A 19,460-nucleotide genomic window follows, 5' to 3' on the forward strand; every position below is an offset into this window, starting at 1 on the left:
CCATGTACCCTGATTTTACTCTTGTTGTAAACCTTGTATGTGCTGCACTTAACTGCTTTCAGGGTTGGTGGGCTGTACTGAACATGTATGAGGGGATTTGTTTGCATAGGAAAAAGACCCCCAGGTATTCTATAGAAACTGTTACCAAAAAAAGGCATTGGTTGCACAGGGCAGCCACCAGGCGTGGGTCTGCCCTTTTATGTGCTCTCTGTCCTTCTGAAAGTAGCATCTTTCTGCACATGAACATTCAAAATAGCTCAGGCTGGGGATACGTAAATCCAAAGAGGCAGCAGCAGCAATGAGTCTCTCTCCATCTAAGTTTTGTTCTGCCCTTCCCTAAGCTAAATGAGGAGAGCCTCTTCAGGGACCCTGGCTGCACTGATCCAAATGAATTCAGATTCTACTCAGCGCATCCTGGCTGAAGCAGTGATTGCTTGTGACAGGCTGGCCTCGTACAGAAAGCACTCCTTCAAGGTTAGCTGGGGTCTTCCCTAGAAAACAGAGGTGGTAAGAGGGCACTGGGGTCCTTCAGGAGAGGTTGGCGCTTCATTTCACTCTCAGCTGTCTCTCCCTTGTTGCTTCCTGATACACTTGCCTTCTGCAGAAGGGGGAAGACCCCTCAGCTTTGCATTTCAGAATCACATCGGGACAAGGGAAGGTGAGGTCAGCAGTTGCTTTTCAGTCTCTTTGATTTATTTTTTATTTTTGTCTCCAGCAGTCTCAGCCTTGATGTAACGAGTAATGAGTGCTCACCTTGTGGTGCTGCTGGCCTCAGCTGCCGGAGCTTTATGTATGCTGGTGAATTACAATGTGAACATAGGAGACTGACCCCCTTAATAGGGTAGTGATTAGAAAGTAAGCAGCCCCACTTTAGCAGTGGTATTTATAGGATGGTTGAAGAGGCCCAGAGTGCTCTGCATAGGATCCGGAATGGGTGCATTCAAAAGCCAAAAAGTCACATTTCTGAACTGTGACCAACACCTTTTTTTCACGAGAGAATCTCCATCCTGTTTTCACCCCCTTGAAATTAGTTTCAAATGTTGAATGCCATTCATTTCCCACCCTCTGAGCTGTAGCTGAGTCCTGGAGCTTAGCACAGGAGCACAGCCCTTCAATCTGGAAGGAGGGCAGGGGAATTCCACAGCACTGCTTGCCTTTTCTTCCTGGTAAGGCTTCACAGCCTGTGGATAGCATCTCTTAGTTAGCTACAAGTCACAGAAAGACAAAAAAAAAATCCAACAAAAAAGAGTGTAGTTTTTCAATATTAAATCTTTATTATATACAAAAATATTTTGTTGGGAATTAAGAGAATTTCACAATTTGTACATTAATATTTTTACGCTTGGCTGTGTTTACTGTGAAAATATTAGCTGTGAAAAAGACAAATGGGGGTTTTAGAAAACAAGTTACAATTTAAAAATGTCCTGTGTGGTAGCTGATCAATAGAAAGTCAGCCTGTTATTGAGTCCCACCTCCTAGGCCTGCTCTAAAGCACTGTATTCAAACAACAGTTAGCTGCTACTAAGTCAGCTTCAGTTTTGCACTAGAAAATTTATTTAATAGTTAAGATTGTTTTGTAGGATATTTTCAGCTAATAGAAAGTGTTTCTTTACAGGAGAGCAGTTCTTCAACATTTACAAGTTTTAAATCCAGTTTAGTTTAATATTCTGGTAGAAGGAAAAAAAAAATAATAATTCAAAGCTTCCAAGAGGGAAAAACAGGTATGAGAATAAGCAAGGGAAAGAGATGTACACTGACACTTTTAACACACATATTTAAATCAAAACACTTAAACAAGGTTTGATAGTTCTTAGCCCAGCTTGGGGTGAGAGAGTGCCAAAGTTTCTGCTTTAAAACCTAAGGAAGAGGTTCCTCCTTACTTCGGGGTACTCAAGTGTTACATACAGGAGATGCATGCTGCAGGAGTCAGGGCCAGGGAAAGCTCAACATGCATTTTCAGTGGGGGAGAAATCCCTTTCTGCATCTCTCTCCATAAGTAATTGCACAAGAGGAACCAACACAAATTGGTCAAAAAAAAACCCAAAAAAACAGAAGAAAAACAACCCACAAGAATTTTGCAGCCACTGATTTTGCTGCCACTCCCAGAACTGTACAAAGCGGTGTCATTAATGCTGCTCTGCACATCATACAAGATGTCAAATGGCTGACAAGTTACTGGGGCTGTAGGAAGAGGTCTACCATACTCCAGGTGAGTGCTGTCTATCCATGGAGTGCTGACTTGCATCAGCTGTGAAGACAGCCAAACTTGTAGGGACATGCATTACCATGGAGCTAATGAATAAATGGGAGAAAATGGTTCCAGGACTACTTTAACCCTATTATCATTATAGGCTGGTCCTATTCCCCATCCAACCTCTGCATGAGCAGTGAAAGAAAATCCATACCCGACTACTATGAGAAAAGGTTAAGAATATTGAGAACAAAATTCACACTTACTTTAAATGTACTGTATCCTATAAAATATAAATATTGCTGAAACTCTCCTTTAAAAAAGGAAGAAAAAAAATCTATTTGGAGGTAAAAACTGCTACACAGCCTTTACCAAGCTGGCATTTTTATGTAAGCAGGTAAATTCCAGCTCCAGTACCAGTAAATGAACAAAGAATTCAGCAGTTTATTGTGTCAGTTTGTGGAACAGTATCCCACTGTGGTCCAAAATGGAGAATTCAAGTTAGCAAATACTGTTTTAAATACTTGCAGTATATTAATCCTAAGTTCTATTTATCTATTTCTATATATCTATAAATCAGTGTGCAAGTGCACTCATACTATTTGGAAGCCAAAGCTGCCTCTGAAAATTTGTTAATTTTACATTTTTTTTTTTAATGCAATACGATTTTTTCTTTTGCATCCTGTACAGGACTGCCAACAGCAAGTTCCACTGTTCTTAAGTACCAATGCTTACATTGACCACTGTGTCCTCTGAAGGAGGCAAGGTGAGAATCCCAGACAGTTCACATTAGAAAGATCGTTAAAGATGCGAAAACCAAAAAGGGTGGGGGAAAAAACAAAGAAACCAGGGCCAGAACCTCTCCACCTTCAAGCATGACAGTCCAGCAGAGAAATCAAAGTCCCTTTCACTGAAGGAATCTTGTTAATGGCCCAGGAGACGTTTTATGTAAGAACTACAGGGATATTTAAGGCAAGAGGTCTGGCAGACTAGAATTCTCTTGTATCAAGTGACCACTATCTAAACACGGATAAATCAATCTCTGAACACTTTCGCAGAAGAAGCATTGTTAAACTTGGCAATAACAACACAATGCTTTAACCCTTCAGAATTTGGGTGAGGCAAGAAACCCTGCACGAAGTAAATACTCATATTAGCATGATAGATGTGACAGACTTCCACCTGTAATTAGTGTTAAAACTGTACCTACAGGCACAAAAAGTGACTGGGCAACTACTGCAGCAGGCACTGTACATGTTTTGAGAATTGGCATCTGCCTCCAAGTTCAATCTGAAAGATGAAGATAGATGAAGACTAGATGGGAAGCCAAGGAATAGGGAGAGAAGTTCGGGTTGGATCATGTTCACAGTAATGGCTTGTGTAAAAACATAACCCAGCTCTCCTGATTTCCGGAGTTGTGTCTACTTGTCCTTCTCCACTGGTCCTTTCTTAAACACAGCAGAGAGGCAAACTTGGCTTCAAAGGGGCCCTAGCCTGGAATTTTCTGTCTTTAAAAGTTAAAAGAAAACGTCCTGTTTATTATCTGAATCAGTCTTAAAAAAAAAACAACCATACAAACAAACCATGGAACACTTCCTGAACGCTGAGCTGCCGGCAGGTTGTACAGCAAATCACTCAGGTGGGATTTGAGAGGACACAATCAGTTAGGACAGAAGATAAGGAAAAAAAAAAGTTCCATTTGAATCTACCAAGGATGTGACAGATAATACAAACACAGATTCAGAAAGAGTCAATCTGCTATCCTGCAGCTTTTGTATGACTGAGACACAGAGCTGCACTGATCTGAGAACTCTGCAGCCTGAGAGTACCAAACCGGGTGTAAGGCTTATTTCCCTTGCCTGTGTCAGTACATGATACTGCTCCAATTTTACCTCCATTTTATGCTTACATTATTAAAGCCCTTTGTAAGTCTATGCAAGATGACATATTACACCAAACTTTAATTGACTGCATGTTGTCACATGACTTAGAACCTAAAGTAGACCTGCAGGTCTAACAGAGACAGCAAGGTAATCACGTGGGTATAAATGCACCAAACAGTATTTACATTAAGGTTGAGAATGGTGTAGAGCTTGAGGAATTTTTGGTGCATTTAAAGAAATAACTTATGGGTATTGGCATATTGACTGCGGTTCTATGTATAGCTTTTCATACAGAGGGCAACAACAGTGTTTCTTCTATAAGTCTCTCTATATGTACAGAATTTTACAGCACCTCCATGCACTGTTTAAAACATAGAAATTACAGATAAATATAGAACTTTTAGATTGAAATATCTGTATATTTAGAAAAATATACATTAGTAAACACAACAAACCAGGTAGAGAAGTGTACCAGTTCTAAAGTCTCACATGCAGGTACATTTCTGGATTAAGTCATGGGAGATAGAAATGTGGTTGCAGACATGAGCGTTTTTGTTTCACCATCCACATACATACATATACACAGACAACTATTTGATAATTCACTTTTCTAATCTACTTACTTAAATATTTATCTTGTGATACATACCACATATCTTAAACATTTAGCAGCATCTTCGCCTCGCTCAGACACACCTATCGTTATTAACAGTCAATGCAAAAGTTTTCCTGTTATCTGGAAAATGAATGCTCAGTACAGAATGAGAGACTTGACATCCTAGCTATTTATCCCCCAGGAATACTTCAAACAGCTCTTATATGAAATGGCTTCCCTTGCTCAGAACTCGCCTTTCACACCATCTTTTTCCTCACAGTGCAACGCACAGCTCCCTGCCCAACTTCTGACTTAGCACACTATAACAGGCGGAGTCTGGCACCACCGTGTACGTGACCAGCATGACATCCTCATTCCAAGACTCTCCAGGAATGCTTTGGTTTAATAAAAAAGTAACTTATTTTCAATCCAGTCACCCTACTGGGCAACAATAATCTAAGCAGAATATCTGATGAAAAAAATAATTCCCAAACACTACACACCTGCCAGCATGGACTCTCAGTTCGTATGATTTAACAAACAGATGCAAGGAATGTATTTTTTCCTCCTTTGAACTCGCATGTGACCATCCAGTTAAAACCTGCTCTCACTTTGATAACGGTTCTTGAATGCAACCTTAGCAACCCACTGCTTATTGCCTCAGATTGTACTTCTCATTAGCATCTATATTAACAGCAGCAAAGGGTCAGCTGCTGGGCTCCACGGTGCTGACTTAAATGTGCTTGATTGCTAAACACCGTGTGGAGCTTAAGCGAAAGCTAAAGCTTCAGGCTTCAGCAAATACACAGCTACGTTCAGACTGCTTACTGTGTAGGCCCTTTGCACAGTGTGATCTCTGAGGTGGAAATAGGAGGAGCGAGGTTTTCGTCACTGACCCTTGGTGCCCATGTCTCATGGGATTCTTTTGGCTGAGCACCTGTCTGAAAAATGATGACAAGTGGTGTTTGCAATATGAACCACTGTGGGGTGGAAACTGAAGAATCATCTCATTCCGTTTGTTAAGGAATAGTGAGCTCAGCCCACTTTTGGCATCACAAACAGAGTATTTTCTAACTCATAATGAAAAGGCATCGCATCTGTCCAGGAAGCACATCTTATTTACAGCACACGTAGGTCTTCTATGACACAGTACACAAACACAGTTCCATCACGTTAAGCTTATAATGCCAAAACGAAACCACTGAAATAGTCAAGCAACGGCTCTGCTGTCTTTGCTGCCACATAAAACACTCCATCTATTTCTCAGAGCAGTCTCTGAGTGACAGGATCACAGAACACATCTCTGGGAAAGGCAAACAAAGGGCTAGTGCTGATGCTGCCACACTTAAAAGCTCTACGCAGCTTAAATAAAACTGGAGCAAACAAAACCAACAAAGCAAAGTAGTGGCACAAATTTTCCTTTGAAACTTTCAGATTCCCTCCATAAGACTGAAATCTCCGTGTTCAGAGCCACGACACCCCATGCTTACACAGCTCTGACAAACATTTTCCAAATGCACTGCGATCTTAAGCCAAACAACCAACTTCATCAGCTTTAAAAATCACCTGAGCATATAGGTGGGGTGGTTTTGCTTTTTGAGATGTAAGCTTTTCTTATATCAACAGATTCTCACGTGCATGTAGAAGGCTTTAAGAGCTCTAGAACCAATACTGCTTTACAGTGTGCAGGCCTCTTTTTCTTCAGAACAACCTCTGAGGAAATTGCCTTTTAGAGTGTTCTGTATCACACTTTGGTGTTGAAAAAGAATTCAGAAGCAAGGTGCCTGTCATCAGATGGAAGAGAAATTAAGCAAATAGATGACTTCTGTTAGCCTGGAAAGCGATGGTGAATGTTGCTATATACAACAGCTAACAGGGTAATATAAAATGTGATCACAAAAAGAGCGTGTCTCAGTGACAAGCTGTATTTTCGTTTTGTTCTTGTCAAGCAGAAACTTACATTAGCATAAGCTTTGATCGATGAACCTAACGAGACTTACGTCTATGAGCCTACAAAGGGGAGAACTGTCACCAAACACAAAAAGTAGTATGCTGTAAAGCACAAAAATTATGAACAGCATGGCTTTTTAGCAGTAAGCTTCCAATTTACAAGCTACCTAATGAAAAAATCAATTAAAAACACAATGCAACAAAGAGCACAGAAATTCCATTACATCACGCTCAAAAATACAACAGTTGATCACACAAATTTTCCAAAAGAGAACACAAGATATCTCAGGAAATTAAGCCACAGATCACTATTTAAACATCAATGATGTCCTAAGGAAAGAAAATTCTAGCTTGGGTTCTTTTTTTTTGTTTGTTTTTTGTTTGTTTGCTTTTTTTAAAATCAATGTGTTTTCACACGCATGAATACAACAGTCCTAAATACTAAGCTTTACTCTACAAGGCTCCGCTATCAGGTTCTCTCTCCAGCTATTCAGCACTGCACTGAATTACCTTGCATACACGCTCCCTGCCGTAGGTACTTCCACCACAAGAGGCTTCACACGGGTTGGCTCCCAGGAACAGCTGATGAGCAGCATGCAAGGTATTGCTTCGTGTGATTTCAAGAAACACGTAAGGGAACCTACAGAACAGTTGTCTAAATCAAGAGACACCAGGAATTCGTGAAACATCGAGAATGCTTCAACATTCAGCAGAAAGAAGCTGGAGCAATGGAGCTGTGTCACTTGTTGCTTTTAGCATTTGAAATTCTACTCCTGTCAAATCATTACTTCAAGGAAAAAAAAAGAAACTAGTTTTCTAATAGGAGCTATAGACTTTTGACCGGTCAAACACTGACATTAACAAGTTTTACAAAAATTGTTTCAAGTATCCTCTTTTTAGTCACAGTGAAAATGTAAGACCAAGATGTAAATGTTAAAGTGAAGGACTGAAAGTTTCTCAGATGAAAAAGGCAAAGGTACTAAATCAAAACGTATAAAATGCTTAAACGCATTTCCTTCATGTGATATGAATAGAAAGGTTATCTGTAAAAAGTTAGAAAAATTAAAATAAATTACATATTTAAGTACACTTTCCCTTCAGCATTATTATAAAAAGTCAGAATAGTGTACTTTTGAATATACACAGAGTAAAAATGCGCAGGCGCCGCAGTTATCATCGCTATCTACACCACATCTTGTCACGTTAGTTTGTTTCCTGCAGTTGATTTTATTTGTTACTTAAGCTCATCTTCAGCAATCTCAGTACACCCAGCTAATCGGGACCCACTGTGGTTCCAGCCTCAGTTTCTCTATAGCAGTCTGCAGCTTCTCAAAGGCTTTGTCTAGGTTGTCATTTACAATGGTCAGATCGAAGTAGTGGTTGTACGCCCTCTGGATCCGGGCACTTTCATCCACTGTTTTCTTCAGATCAGTGTCCTGTTGGAAGCATTTGGAAGTTACTAAGAACAGAAGACCTGCCACATCCTTACCAATGGAGAAGTACCAGTTTGTGTTGTAGTATGAATGACTTCATTTAAAGCTTGATACTGCTACGTATTAATAAAATATTTACAATAAGGCCACAAAACCCTCAAGCTAAGATGCACTGACGGGACTGACAATTTTATATTTGATGTCAACAGTGTTAAATATGGAAACCAAATACTGCACAGCTGGCGATTTTTAAGGAAGTCAATAACAGCACATGAAAGGGAACCTGTGTGCACAACAGACAGTTTGTCACTTTGTGGAGGCGACTGACAATTCAGTCACAATAGGTAATGCTTTGGGAGTAATTGGGTCGGTTATGTACATTTATTTATGCCTCTTTTTTCTTCCCTACAGAAAGCACCAAAACCCCAAGAATTTGAATTAGCGTGCAATGAAAGATCATGAAAGCTGCATTTCTGAATGAATCTCAGATCTTTAAAATGCCACTACAGTGGTAAATACAGAAGCCAAAATTAAGAACTTAGTGAATAGCCTTCCTTTCACAGTAAATGAAGGAGGGAAGCAAATGCAGCACCACAGGAGCCAGAGTTCTTGCAGTGGCCTGGGAAGCCAGGAATGGTGTAGACAGACCCACTAGCAAACGATGTATGCAATACTTTAAATGCACATTTCTTCTGTTTGTTCAGGAAGCTGCAGATGTCCAGCATCACAATGCAGAATCCGTACAGATTTATAAAGTGCATATTTTAAATGTAACTATCCTCTTTCTTATTCACAGGGGAAGTAAAACAAAAGCAACGATGTCCCTTAGGGAATCAAATTTTAGGAAGGGCAGGAAATTACTTTTATACTTGTCTGGACAGTCTTAATCTTGCCTCTTGATTACACAAGGCAAAAGTCAGTGTTTGGAGGAAGGAGGAAACACAAAGCACCCACAGACATACCAGAATCCATAACAACCTGAGTCCACAACTAGGGTTTCTCAGATTGTTTACAGAACAGAATCTCACAGGTTTCAGGAGAAAAAAAAAAGACAAATCCCACATTCCTTCCGTACAAATTAAATCTCATTTTATAGCTTGGAATGCCCCATCAGCATCACACAAGGTATTACTAGTATCTAAGCTATACAACCACAGCTGAGTTGTCAGCATGCCAGGGCTTTTCCCAGAAGGGGAAGACGTACTGCTGAGCGTAGAGAATCATTTCATTAACTGCCCAGCCTGAGCTTTATTTATTTTTTTGCGCTGGTCGTGCAGTGGGAAAGTTCAAACCTGTACAGAACGTTTATAATTTGCTATGCCTCTCATTTGTCTCCGCTGGGTCTCGGAAAAGGAGACAGGATCTGAGGAATAAAATGTACCACTTTGCTTTACGTGACAAATCCAAGGAACATCACAGGAGGAGAAGCTATTCAATGCTGCTTTTTCTGGCAGCTCTCAGCCATTTCTGGTGCAGCGTGTGCTGCTGCAGCAGTGGTAGTGAGGTCCAGTTGAATTCTGGTTGCTTTGTTTGGCTTTTTTGTTTGTTTATTTTGATTCTGTTTTGTTGGTTTTTGTTTTTGTTTTCCAAACAGTCTGTAATGTCTTTCCTAAGGATTACAGATTACCTTTTTAAGGCACACCCATAACATAAAGACAAACCTGAAAGAACAACTGTGCTGGGGGTGAGGTGGTGAAGGAAAAGCACTTTATATAAAAGAACTTCTCCTGCCATCAAGGTATCTATAACTCGCTGTAAATAATCAAAGGTGGCCCTTCCTAAAGAATACATTCCAGGTAGTTCTTGTAATCAACACTGTCTGTAAGAGGGCTATTTTTAAGGAAGAAGCACTCTGCCTTATACATAGTGTTTAATTAATTCCTAGTAAGCAATCAGCAAATATCTTGCCTTACTTTTCTTGAAGACTTCAGTTTTAGAAAAAAAATTAAATTAAAAAAATAAAAATAAATAAAGAACATCCTGTTCAAAGCAAAGTAAGTATGAAATAATCTGCTTACAGTGAGAAGTTTGGTTGTAATTCCAGCATCTACCACTGCCTTGTGCATAGCACGCAAAGTCTCCAACTCTGGAGCAGCAATGAACACTACGTAGGGCATGAATTCTGAAGTCCTCAGTATTTTCAGGGCCTGGAAGCAATTAAAAAAGAGAGGGGAAAAAAAAAAGTATGAGAATGACTCAAACATCCCCTTTACTTAAGGGGCACTGCAAGACTATTACGTTACAACCAGTAGAAATACAAGATGGAGGAAGATTTTTATTTCAGAAACTCCTACATCGCCCTTTGAAATGTTCAGCATCATTTTTTTCTTGGTTAAAAAGAGCAACTGCTACTCTGCAAGGCTCCCACTTCCATGCAGAATCTGTTTTTTCCCACCATCTTTGTAACTTACTCCAGCTCAGTTCCATAAACACACAAATCCAGTTGGCAGCATAATCTTTCAACCAGGTCAGAAGCCTTTGGATTTAAAGGCATGCCTCATCAACATTATACTCCACATTTTTAGTGTAACATTATGAATGATATACCTGTGGATTCACATCCAAAATGCAGGTCCTTCCTGTCTGAACAACTTCAAGGATAGAATCAATTTTAGTGCCATAAAGATTTCCTTCATATTCTCCATGCTCTAAGTATCTGCCAGCTTTAATATCCATCTCCATTTCAGCTCGTGACACAAATCTGTATGCCTGTCCATCCTTTTCATCATCCCTTGGCTTTCGTGAAGTAACTGAAAAAAATTTTAAATACAAACTGAATGTTAATCTTTTTGTACTTGGAATACGTGCACAAGATTGGGCTGCCTTTAAATTATGGAGATTATGATAAGGAATTAAGTGTAATTATCATGGTTCCATATACAGAGTCATCAGTTATTCTAGCATACATTCCAGAACTGTGCACAGCTCTTCCCATTCTCTTTATTTCTGTTCTTTGCTACACACTGCTTACCCTTAGATATTTATTTTTCCTTTGCATTACTCCTACAAACCATATACAATATGCATTTATACCATCTTCTTAATTATTGACTGAAAATAGTTATTTAAATGACTTGCAAATGAAATGGAACTTCAATGAAATGGAACTCACAAATGACAAACTGACTTCTGAAAACCAAGCGAATACACATCAAGATCCACCCAAAATATTATGTCCTACTCCCCCCAGAATATTATCACATACGTCACTCACTGTTATTCAAGGCAGAATCAGCTGAAGTAGCTCTAAGAAAAATTAGCTCCAATGCCAGAACAAGCCCAGCCACAGCAATGAGAAACTTGGTGGAGGCCAGCTGATGCTACTTCCCAGGACAACTTACCCTTTGCAGCAAAGAATGTTCACTGCACAGAAATTAAAGCCCACACTTAAGTGAAACATGAGCCAGCTTAGATATTGGCCCACAATTTACAGCACAGATATTATTTAAGCAAGAACGTGGAATTACATTATAAAACAAAATACCAGATTATTACCTACTTTGCTGCCCTATCACTGTATTACTGCCCACTATTTGCATTCAATTAGATTTGAACTCTGGAACATATTTACAGTAACAGTGAATGGATCCCTTTGTAATACTGTGATACAACTAAAAAGCATTCCCACCTCTCCAGTGATTTCTATCAACTTAACTATTACAGAGAACTCAAGAATCTTCTGAAGCTGTTAGTAATACAAGTGCTACTCCAACACCTAATCTTAGACAAGATTCCACAGTCAGACTGGAAGTCAAATGATTGATACAATATTAAAAAAAAAAAAAAAAAAAAAAAAAGGAGCAGTTTGAAATAAACCTTGGAGTGTGAGCTGTGATCGCTCACAGGCAGAAGATGACTTATGAGTTCAGCTACCCAAACTGCAGGAAAAAAACCTCAAAAAACAGCCACTTTTGCAGGATCTGGGCTCAACACTAAGGACGTGCTTTACCCTATGGCATCACAGATCATCTCAGCCATCTTCCAACATACGTAAAAAATGCCTTTTGTGAATAATCAGAAGTTTCTTCTAGTCAAACTGAGGCCTGATTACGCTGACTACTGATCACCCTACTGAAAAATCTCAATATAAAGTAGAAATGTCACATACAACAAACTGCAGATTTAATGCACACAGTGAAACCGCCAGGTGCTCGGGAAAGTGTATTTTGATACCTTGAAGGGTATTCAAGAGCTCCAAGTGAAAGCATTTTAACAGTGTTACATTACTGATATGCAGATACAGTGTTTTAGAGACACAGTAATTTTGAGGGCTTTTTAAAAAGGAGGAAAAAAATTGAAGCAACTAACTTTCATATTACTTTGCCAGTTAATAAACAATGGGATTTCCAAAGGAAGATTTCATTAAAAAAATAACACTGTGCCCTCAACCTTTTTATTAGTTTCACAAAAGGCTTGTGCACTAGCCAGTTCTAATGGTTAGACAATGAGCACACGAGGAAAGAGAGGTTCTCCCCTCACACGACACAATTCATCTCATTTAAGACCTGTTCCTCCTCTCCTATTATCTACTTCTTACTTCTTACCAACTGGAAACAGGAGAAACAAATTGGCTTTGAAATTCTGAAGGGCAGGTGGCAGGAGGAGAATAGTAATGCAGCTAAGGGTCTCGCATCTGTGTTCAAACAGAAGACTGACAAGTTGTGGGTTTTTAAAAAAAAAAAAAAAAAAAAAGCAAACACCACCAGCACCCATCCTGTAAGTGAGCAAAAGTAACCAACTGTAGCAAAGACAAGAAAACAAATATTTCAGTAATGGAGGAGGAGAGGAGGTTCTTTTTCTGAAGATGATAGTAAAAAAGAAAGATCACAGGTTTGAGGCCAGATGAATAAAACATCAGATAATCACAAGGACCTTAGGGGTCACAAACACTTCCATTTTATTGGAAGTTTACATCTTTCCTTTCCCTACGCTTCCAATACTTCAGTAACAGTTTATAATGCCTAGGATGCTTCCACAGATAAAAAACAAAACAGCAGACCTGAGAAACTCCACTGGCTGATTATTACAGAAGACTGCTAGCAACTTCTACGATCCCCTCAAGTGATGGCAACTGACACTGAATGAACCCAGCAGATACTTAAATAGTGGTTTTCAGCAGCAGCAGTTACAGTTAATTGGTAGTTGCAAATACCTTAACTGTTGTCATATGCTAATTCTGTTGTCTGAAAAGATGAAGAATGCTTTTTTCTTCTGTTTTCCCACAACAAACAATTCACATACTCTGAGAAATTACTTCTACCACCAATGAATGGGATAAACTTCCCATATTTTTCAGATGAGAAACTCAAAATGTGGTATTACACCAGGAGTGCTGACAACTTACATGGCACTGTAGTTCCAAACCTAGTAGGATTCAGTACTATAAACCTATTCTTCAAACTTCTTCGTCCCACTCCTTGGGCCCCAATTAAGACCAGTGTTTTCCTCTGAAAAGGAGGCATTTTGGCTACTTCTTCATAGATCTGGATTTCGTGACGATCAAATTCTATATTAAGAAGAATAAAAAAAAAAATAGTTAATACCTATTCAGTAATGTAAGAAGAAAATGAGTTCTAACAGCCACTTATGTCCAGGTGGCTTCTGAATATCTCCAAGGAATGTTCCACAACCATTCCACGCCAGCATTCAGCCTGTGCCAGCATTTAATCACCCACAGCATAAAAAGTGTTTCCTGATGTTCAGAAATCCCTGAGTTTCATTTTGTACCCACTGCCTCTTACCCTTTTGCTGAGCACCACTGAAAAGAGCCTAGCTCTGCTGTCTCAGCTCATTCCTTCAGGTATTTCTACACATTGATGAGACCTCTGCCTTTAGCCTTCTCTTCTCCAGCCTAAACATTCCCAGTTCTTGTTCAGTCCCTCTTCATAGAGGAGATGCTCCATTTCTGACATACTGGTGGCCTTTCACTGAGCTCTGTCCAATAACTCCATCTGTCTCTTCTTCTGGGCAGCCCAGAGCTGGACACAGGACTCCAGGTGTGGCCTCACCAGTGTTGAGCAGAGAAGGATCACCTCCCTTAGTTCACTAGCAAGTTATAATTTTTTTTCTCTTTTAACACAAAGTTCTTCTCTGACTTCCACCTATTGAAACATGTGTACTTGGCACCATTTTATCTACACTGGTCACAATTGTTTTTAAACAACAAACCTCCCTGACCAAATTTCACTGCCTAGCCAAATATTTCACTGCAAATCTTTCACCTTTGGATACACCAGACTATTCAAGTTTAAAAGCATAGAGAACTTCGATTCATATGTAAAATTCAAAGATACCTGCATTTCTTGTAGTAAGATACATCATCTTTTTCTTTTTTTTGCTGCTTATTGTTCCGCAGAAAGGCCCTACAGATAAAAATTGAGGCAAAATCAGCATTCTTGCTCAACATTTTTCCTGAAAGTATTTACATACCTGACTTCCATGAACACGTGTAAGTTTACATTAATTGCACTTGAAAAGACTATTTTCAATAAATTATTACCTTCCTTTTTCCAAAATCATCTATTCTAGGGAAGGACATTACATCTACTTTCATATACATTATGGAGTGTAGTCAGAATAGAACACAGAAGAAAAGTTTTCCAAGAAAGTTGAAAAAATCCTAGAGAAATCTTTCAAAAACACCTATTAACTTTTAATTCATATAATAAAAACATCTTGAATAAAAGAGAGTAATCCTTACAGCTTTCCCACCTCACTCAGCTTTTCATCAGCAGGTAGTAAAACTGATTCATGTATCTACAAAGACTAAGCACATACTTTAGCCTCTGCCCTTCACTCAAAGCCAAAACCATGCACACATAATCATAAGCATTTAGCAGTATTCCCATGCAACAACTTTCAAGTATCTGAGAAGATAGTAAAAGCGAAACAACGGAGTCAGAGCAAAACATAACCCTGAAATCTCTTAAACCTCACCTGAGTTGTCCCAGTCCCTTCTCACAAAAGCCTTCCTCTTCTCTTCCAGGAACTGGCTAGGAATGAGTCCTGCACTTCCTCCTTCTTTGACATGGCTAGCCTGAAAATTAAAAAATAAAAATAAAAAAAAAATCAGAGGAGACATGTAAGAAGCATTTTTCTCATGACATCTCGATGACTGACTTTTACCCTGACCAAATTTCTCAGTGGTGAAGGTTCTGCAGTAACTGGTTCCCATTCTGTTAGCCTCCTGTAGCCAGTCATAAACTTTCAGCATAAAAATCCCAAATGGAACTCAACAGCTACAGCTCTCAAGTGACAAAGCTCAAGGCACTGTAGTACACAGTACCTTTATTTTGTATTCTTGAGCAACTTCAAACAGATTCCAGCATAGCTTAATAACTGTCATTTTACAAACTGGGAATGTTACGTACAGATCTCATCAATGCCTTCAAGCTTCTGTACTACGTAACTAGAGATTTAAATCTGAGTAATATAAGTATTCTTGGTAATGAAAGCTTGGCTCAGAATTTCTGAAAAAATCATTTAGTGGCAGGCTCAATTCTCTGCAAGCTTAATGTATACAAACACACAGTTATGAGATGTTACACTTTCCCATACCCAGCTGGCCTGTCACTTGCTAGCAAGACCTGTTTGCTTTTCGAGATGTATGCTTTTACCCAGTAGTGATTCTCTGATTTTTCACAGTTCATGAATTCCCAGTAACAGTCTACAGTTTACAGAATGGCCAAGGAAAAATCTAACTTTCTTTCCCAGTGGCATAACCAGCAACAATGCTCATATATTAGTTTAATATATTTCATTTTTGCCACTCATCAAGGTGTTTATAAGCACACTGGATTTATTTCTCCTGGACACCCACAAGTTACAAGCTGAAGAATTTTGAAAAATTTATTCCAAAGACAGCACGTAAGCTAAATGTCAAACTACTCTGAAGTTTGAGATTGCTCAACTTCTGAAGTTAATTAGCTTGGCAGTAATAAATTTTCTGCATCCCCTCACATGATGAGCTGTTTATGTTTGAAACAGTGCTGAGCACTTTGGTTATGAACTTGTGTGTGTTCATAAAAACAGCAATAACAGTAAAAACACAGTGCTACATAAGCTATTTATACCACTATAATATATATATTTATATGCACTACTACTGCAACTGCTTATATTTTCACTTCCAATACTAAGTGCTTGAAACTGGATTACAATGTAAATATTTTTCTTCTATCTGCTGTTAAGTAGTTTGAATTAAAAAGTTTATCATAAAGGAAATTAATGAAACTTTTTCTTTTTTAGTATTGATTTATTTACCAACCTGCCACCAATTTGGATCTTCCCGGTTTACAATCTGAAGAATTTCTCCTTTAGAAAATTTCAACCCTGCTTCTTTGCATGGGATGAGGTTGTCATTATATGGATTATAATCAAAATGACATTTCACAAAAACCTGAAATGTGGAAAAATTTACAGTGCTTAAACATTACAAAATCCATTCTTACTAACTCATCTGTCAAGTTGAAGCAGTGTCTTTACCTACAGCATAACAAGTTTGATGTGATGGAATTTGCATTTCTCAAGTAAGAGGCAAGTTATGGAAAAAAACAAAGAGCAAACCAGCTGAGAGAGCAGAAGTAATGTGCAGTGCAAACCTTAGCTAAGGGAGCTGCAAGACAAAAATAAAAAGCCAGCTGCTCAAAAGGACAATGTATTTGTGTTTTCACTTCAGTATATGCAACTTAATTACTAATCTAACTTTGACTTACTTAAAAACACAAACGTTTCTCAGAGCTCAAACTCTGTTCTCAAGGTTTGTTTGATCCTAAGAATTACGATTGCTATTAACTCAATGTTTTAAGACCAACAAAATATGCTGAATGTAAACGTAACTATTATTTTCATGGGCATTAACATCCACCACCTGAAGGAGTCTTACAGGATGTTTCAAATGCTCTCATTCAGAGCAACAAATCACTTCTGCATTGGCTAAACTGACCATCTACAGCAACAGCAGAAGGATATGGAGTAAGCACTACCCAAGTTGCTTCCTAAAGTCAACTCATCTGTTGAATGCATTAAGTGTATCTGAATTCCATGAAACACTACCTGGACACAGATCATTTAAAAACACAAGCACTTTACTGCAGTTCACTGTGACTGTGGCTAGGTCATCAGAGGTGAAAGAAACAGGTTTGTATGAATACAAATGCTTATCAGTCTAAGATACTAATAATTTTTTAAGCAGACATCATCTCAGTACACTGAATAATCTCATTTCTAATATGTACTTTAAAGCAAATACAAGTATTACCCCTTTTGCTAGCATTAAATACACACACAAAAATCTCAGAACATGTCTGCTCCTAATGTTACTCACTCAAGTACCAAGTAGAAGATCTTTTGACAGAAATGTTAGAAAGGAGCTACTGACCTGTTGAGGAATAACCGTGTCTCTGTAACTGGGGAGAATCTTCAGAGTGACACTGCCACTAATATTTTTCAGCAGTTCCTGCAATTCTTTTGGATTGTTTCCAACCTCGTGGCCGTTCACCTCTTTAATAATGTCACCTACATGCAGAAGACCTTGTCGATCTATCATTCCACCATGGAGAATTCTTGCTATAACCAGATCATTGTTCTCAACTCGAAATGTAACACCCTGAAAGAAGTATTAACACCTACTTTACCACTGTCTGAATTTCAATTGCATTTTACCATCATCTCAAGCAAAAAATATACATCTACGGGACACTGTCTCCCCCAGTGATGTCAGACAATAACACAACGTAAGAGTCAAGTAAGGTAAGTATCAAATGACAGAGTACTTTCAGACAAGATTTTCATTGTTCGTGATTGCATGCAGTCCTGTCATTTTCTATGAAGACCAAACAGATGTTGCATTAGGCAGTTATGCTAGCAGGTAAATCTGCCCATTGACTGCCTGTTCGTTAGGCCACGATTTCCTAGGGAGAACAGGGTAGAGAACACACAAATCTCCCTATTCCTACCTCTCAATCATGACCCATTAAATTACACAGTATAATAAAGCTAAGAATTAAAACTTAATGCAAGAAATTAGGCACATGCAAATGCTTTCACTTACATTTTAATTTAAAGACTTATTAATCTTCAATCACTCACCAGAGGTTCTCCTGCTCTTTTGTGAATTCCAAGAATACGAATAGCATCTACTGGAACAATCTGATTGTTCACTGAAGAATTATTGACTTCTGGACTAGAAGGAGGGGAATCATAACATTTTGAAGCCACAATATCATGTGCTTCCAAGAGTGACTACAATGGAACAGAAAAAGCTATTTTTAAAATACTGAAATAAATATTTTTAAAAGAGATTTTGCTGATAACCACTGAAACTGCCATTTTAGAATCTGATTTGAAAACATATTTCATATGGTATACACCAAAAATCAATTTTTATATTTGTATGAAACAGAAGCACTCACATGTCCTGCTAACCCTACTGGCTTGGCAAATATGTTCTCTTATGTAAATACAAGTGATTCTTCTAAAGAAAACACAGAAGAAATATAATTTTTCTGGGAGGCAAACGTGAAATTACAGGGAAGAAGATGGAAAAAGGAGTAACTGCAAAAGAGCTTCACCTAATGAAACAGTATCCAAGCAAATGGTTAAAGTAAACAAACAAGCAGCTGCAAAAAGATGAACATAACTCATTATTACATACTTGTGTTTAATGTAAAAAAGATTTCCTCCACATTAATTTGGAAGTAAGGATAAATTAAAGATAATTGCAGGTATGTAAGAATTTCTAGCAATCTGCAGAATGAGTACTTTCTGCTTGCAGAATTCTAACAGCAAATTAATCCAAGTTGACAGAATTCACTTTTGGAAAGCAAGAGCTTAGATCTCATAATTTATGGCATATCCAAACAAATACAATAATCTCTGGAAGAGTATGGAATTTATATTTTATTTTCTTATTAAAAAAAGTGTTTTAAGAGTTAAAATATTTCTAAGACAATATGTACAGGTAAAGCAAGATAGAACTTGTGTATTGGATGGCAGAGGCTATGTTAAGGAAGAAAAGGGACACACTACAACCACCACATAACGTAGTCCATTAAAAAGTGTCCAGTGATGCACAGTCTCTCTGACACATAGCAGAAAGCAAGCAAGCAAGCAGGAGAGATGGCTGTTAGGCCTATGTTATCGTAAGCAACATAAACAGCTTTGTTTCAAAAATGATCTGATGAGACACGGTCATAAGTTACATTACTGACCGGTGTCAAATAAGGAGATAAAGAGAACAGGACATCATAGGGGCAATCAGTGGTAGTGACACATATGCCAGAGGAAATCAGCAAACAGTACTAGAAAACAGGAGGACAGGCCTGAATTGAATTTAACAATTTTGCTATGCAGCCTGTTCCGCTTTTTTGTAAGTAACCTCTAAAAAGCTGTGCAACTACATTAACACA

General features: G+C 38.5%; 1 protein-coding gene across 4 annotated transcripts in view; it reads right to left on the reverse strand.

Moving 5' to 3' along the window:
• Positions 1–1,249: 1,249 nt before the first annotated feature.
• PALS2 (protein associated with LIN7 2, MAGUK family member) overlaps positions 1,250–19,460 on the reverse strand; it is a 56,195-nt gene continuing 37,984 nt past the window's right edge. For all 4 annotated transcript variants that reach the window (XM_042888366.1, XM_042888368.1, XM_042888365.1 and 1 more), the window contains exons 4-12: positions 18,142–18,294; positions 17,432–17,659; positions 16,319–16,450; positions 14,989–15,088; positions 14,346–14,414; positions 13,397–13,558; positions 10,600–10,802; positions 10,071–10,199; positions 1,250–8,055 (exon numbers count right to left, since the gene is read on the reverse strand). In XM_042888366.1, the coding sequence (XP_042744300.1) occupies positions 7,879–8,055; positions 10,071–10,199; positions 10,600–10,802; positions 13,397–13,558; positions 14,346–14,414; positions 14,989–15,088; positions 16,319–16,450; positions 17,432–17,659; positions 18,142–18,294 (1,353 nt within the window). In that variant the 3' untranslated portion in view covers positions 1,250–7,878. The remainder of the gene's footprint in view (positions 8,056–10,070; positions 10,200–10,599; positions 10,803–13,396; positions 13,559–14,345; positions 14,415–14,988; positions 15,089–16,318; positions 16,451–17,431; positions 17,660–18,141; positions 18,295–19,460) is intronic.

The sequence above is a fragment of the Lagopus leucura genome, unplaced genomic scaffold (assembly GCF_019238085.1).
Source record: "Lagopus leucura isolate 7727_CA_CO unplaced genomic scaffold, USGS_WTPT01 Super-Scaffold_100157, whole genome shotgun sequence".
NCBI classification, from domain to species: Eukaryota; Metazoa; Chordata; class Aves; order Galliformes; family Phasianidae; genus Lagopus; species Lagopus leucura.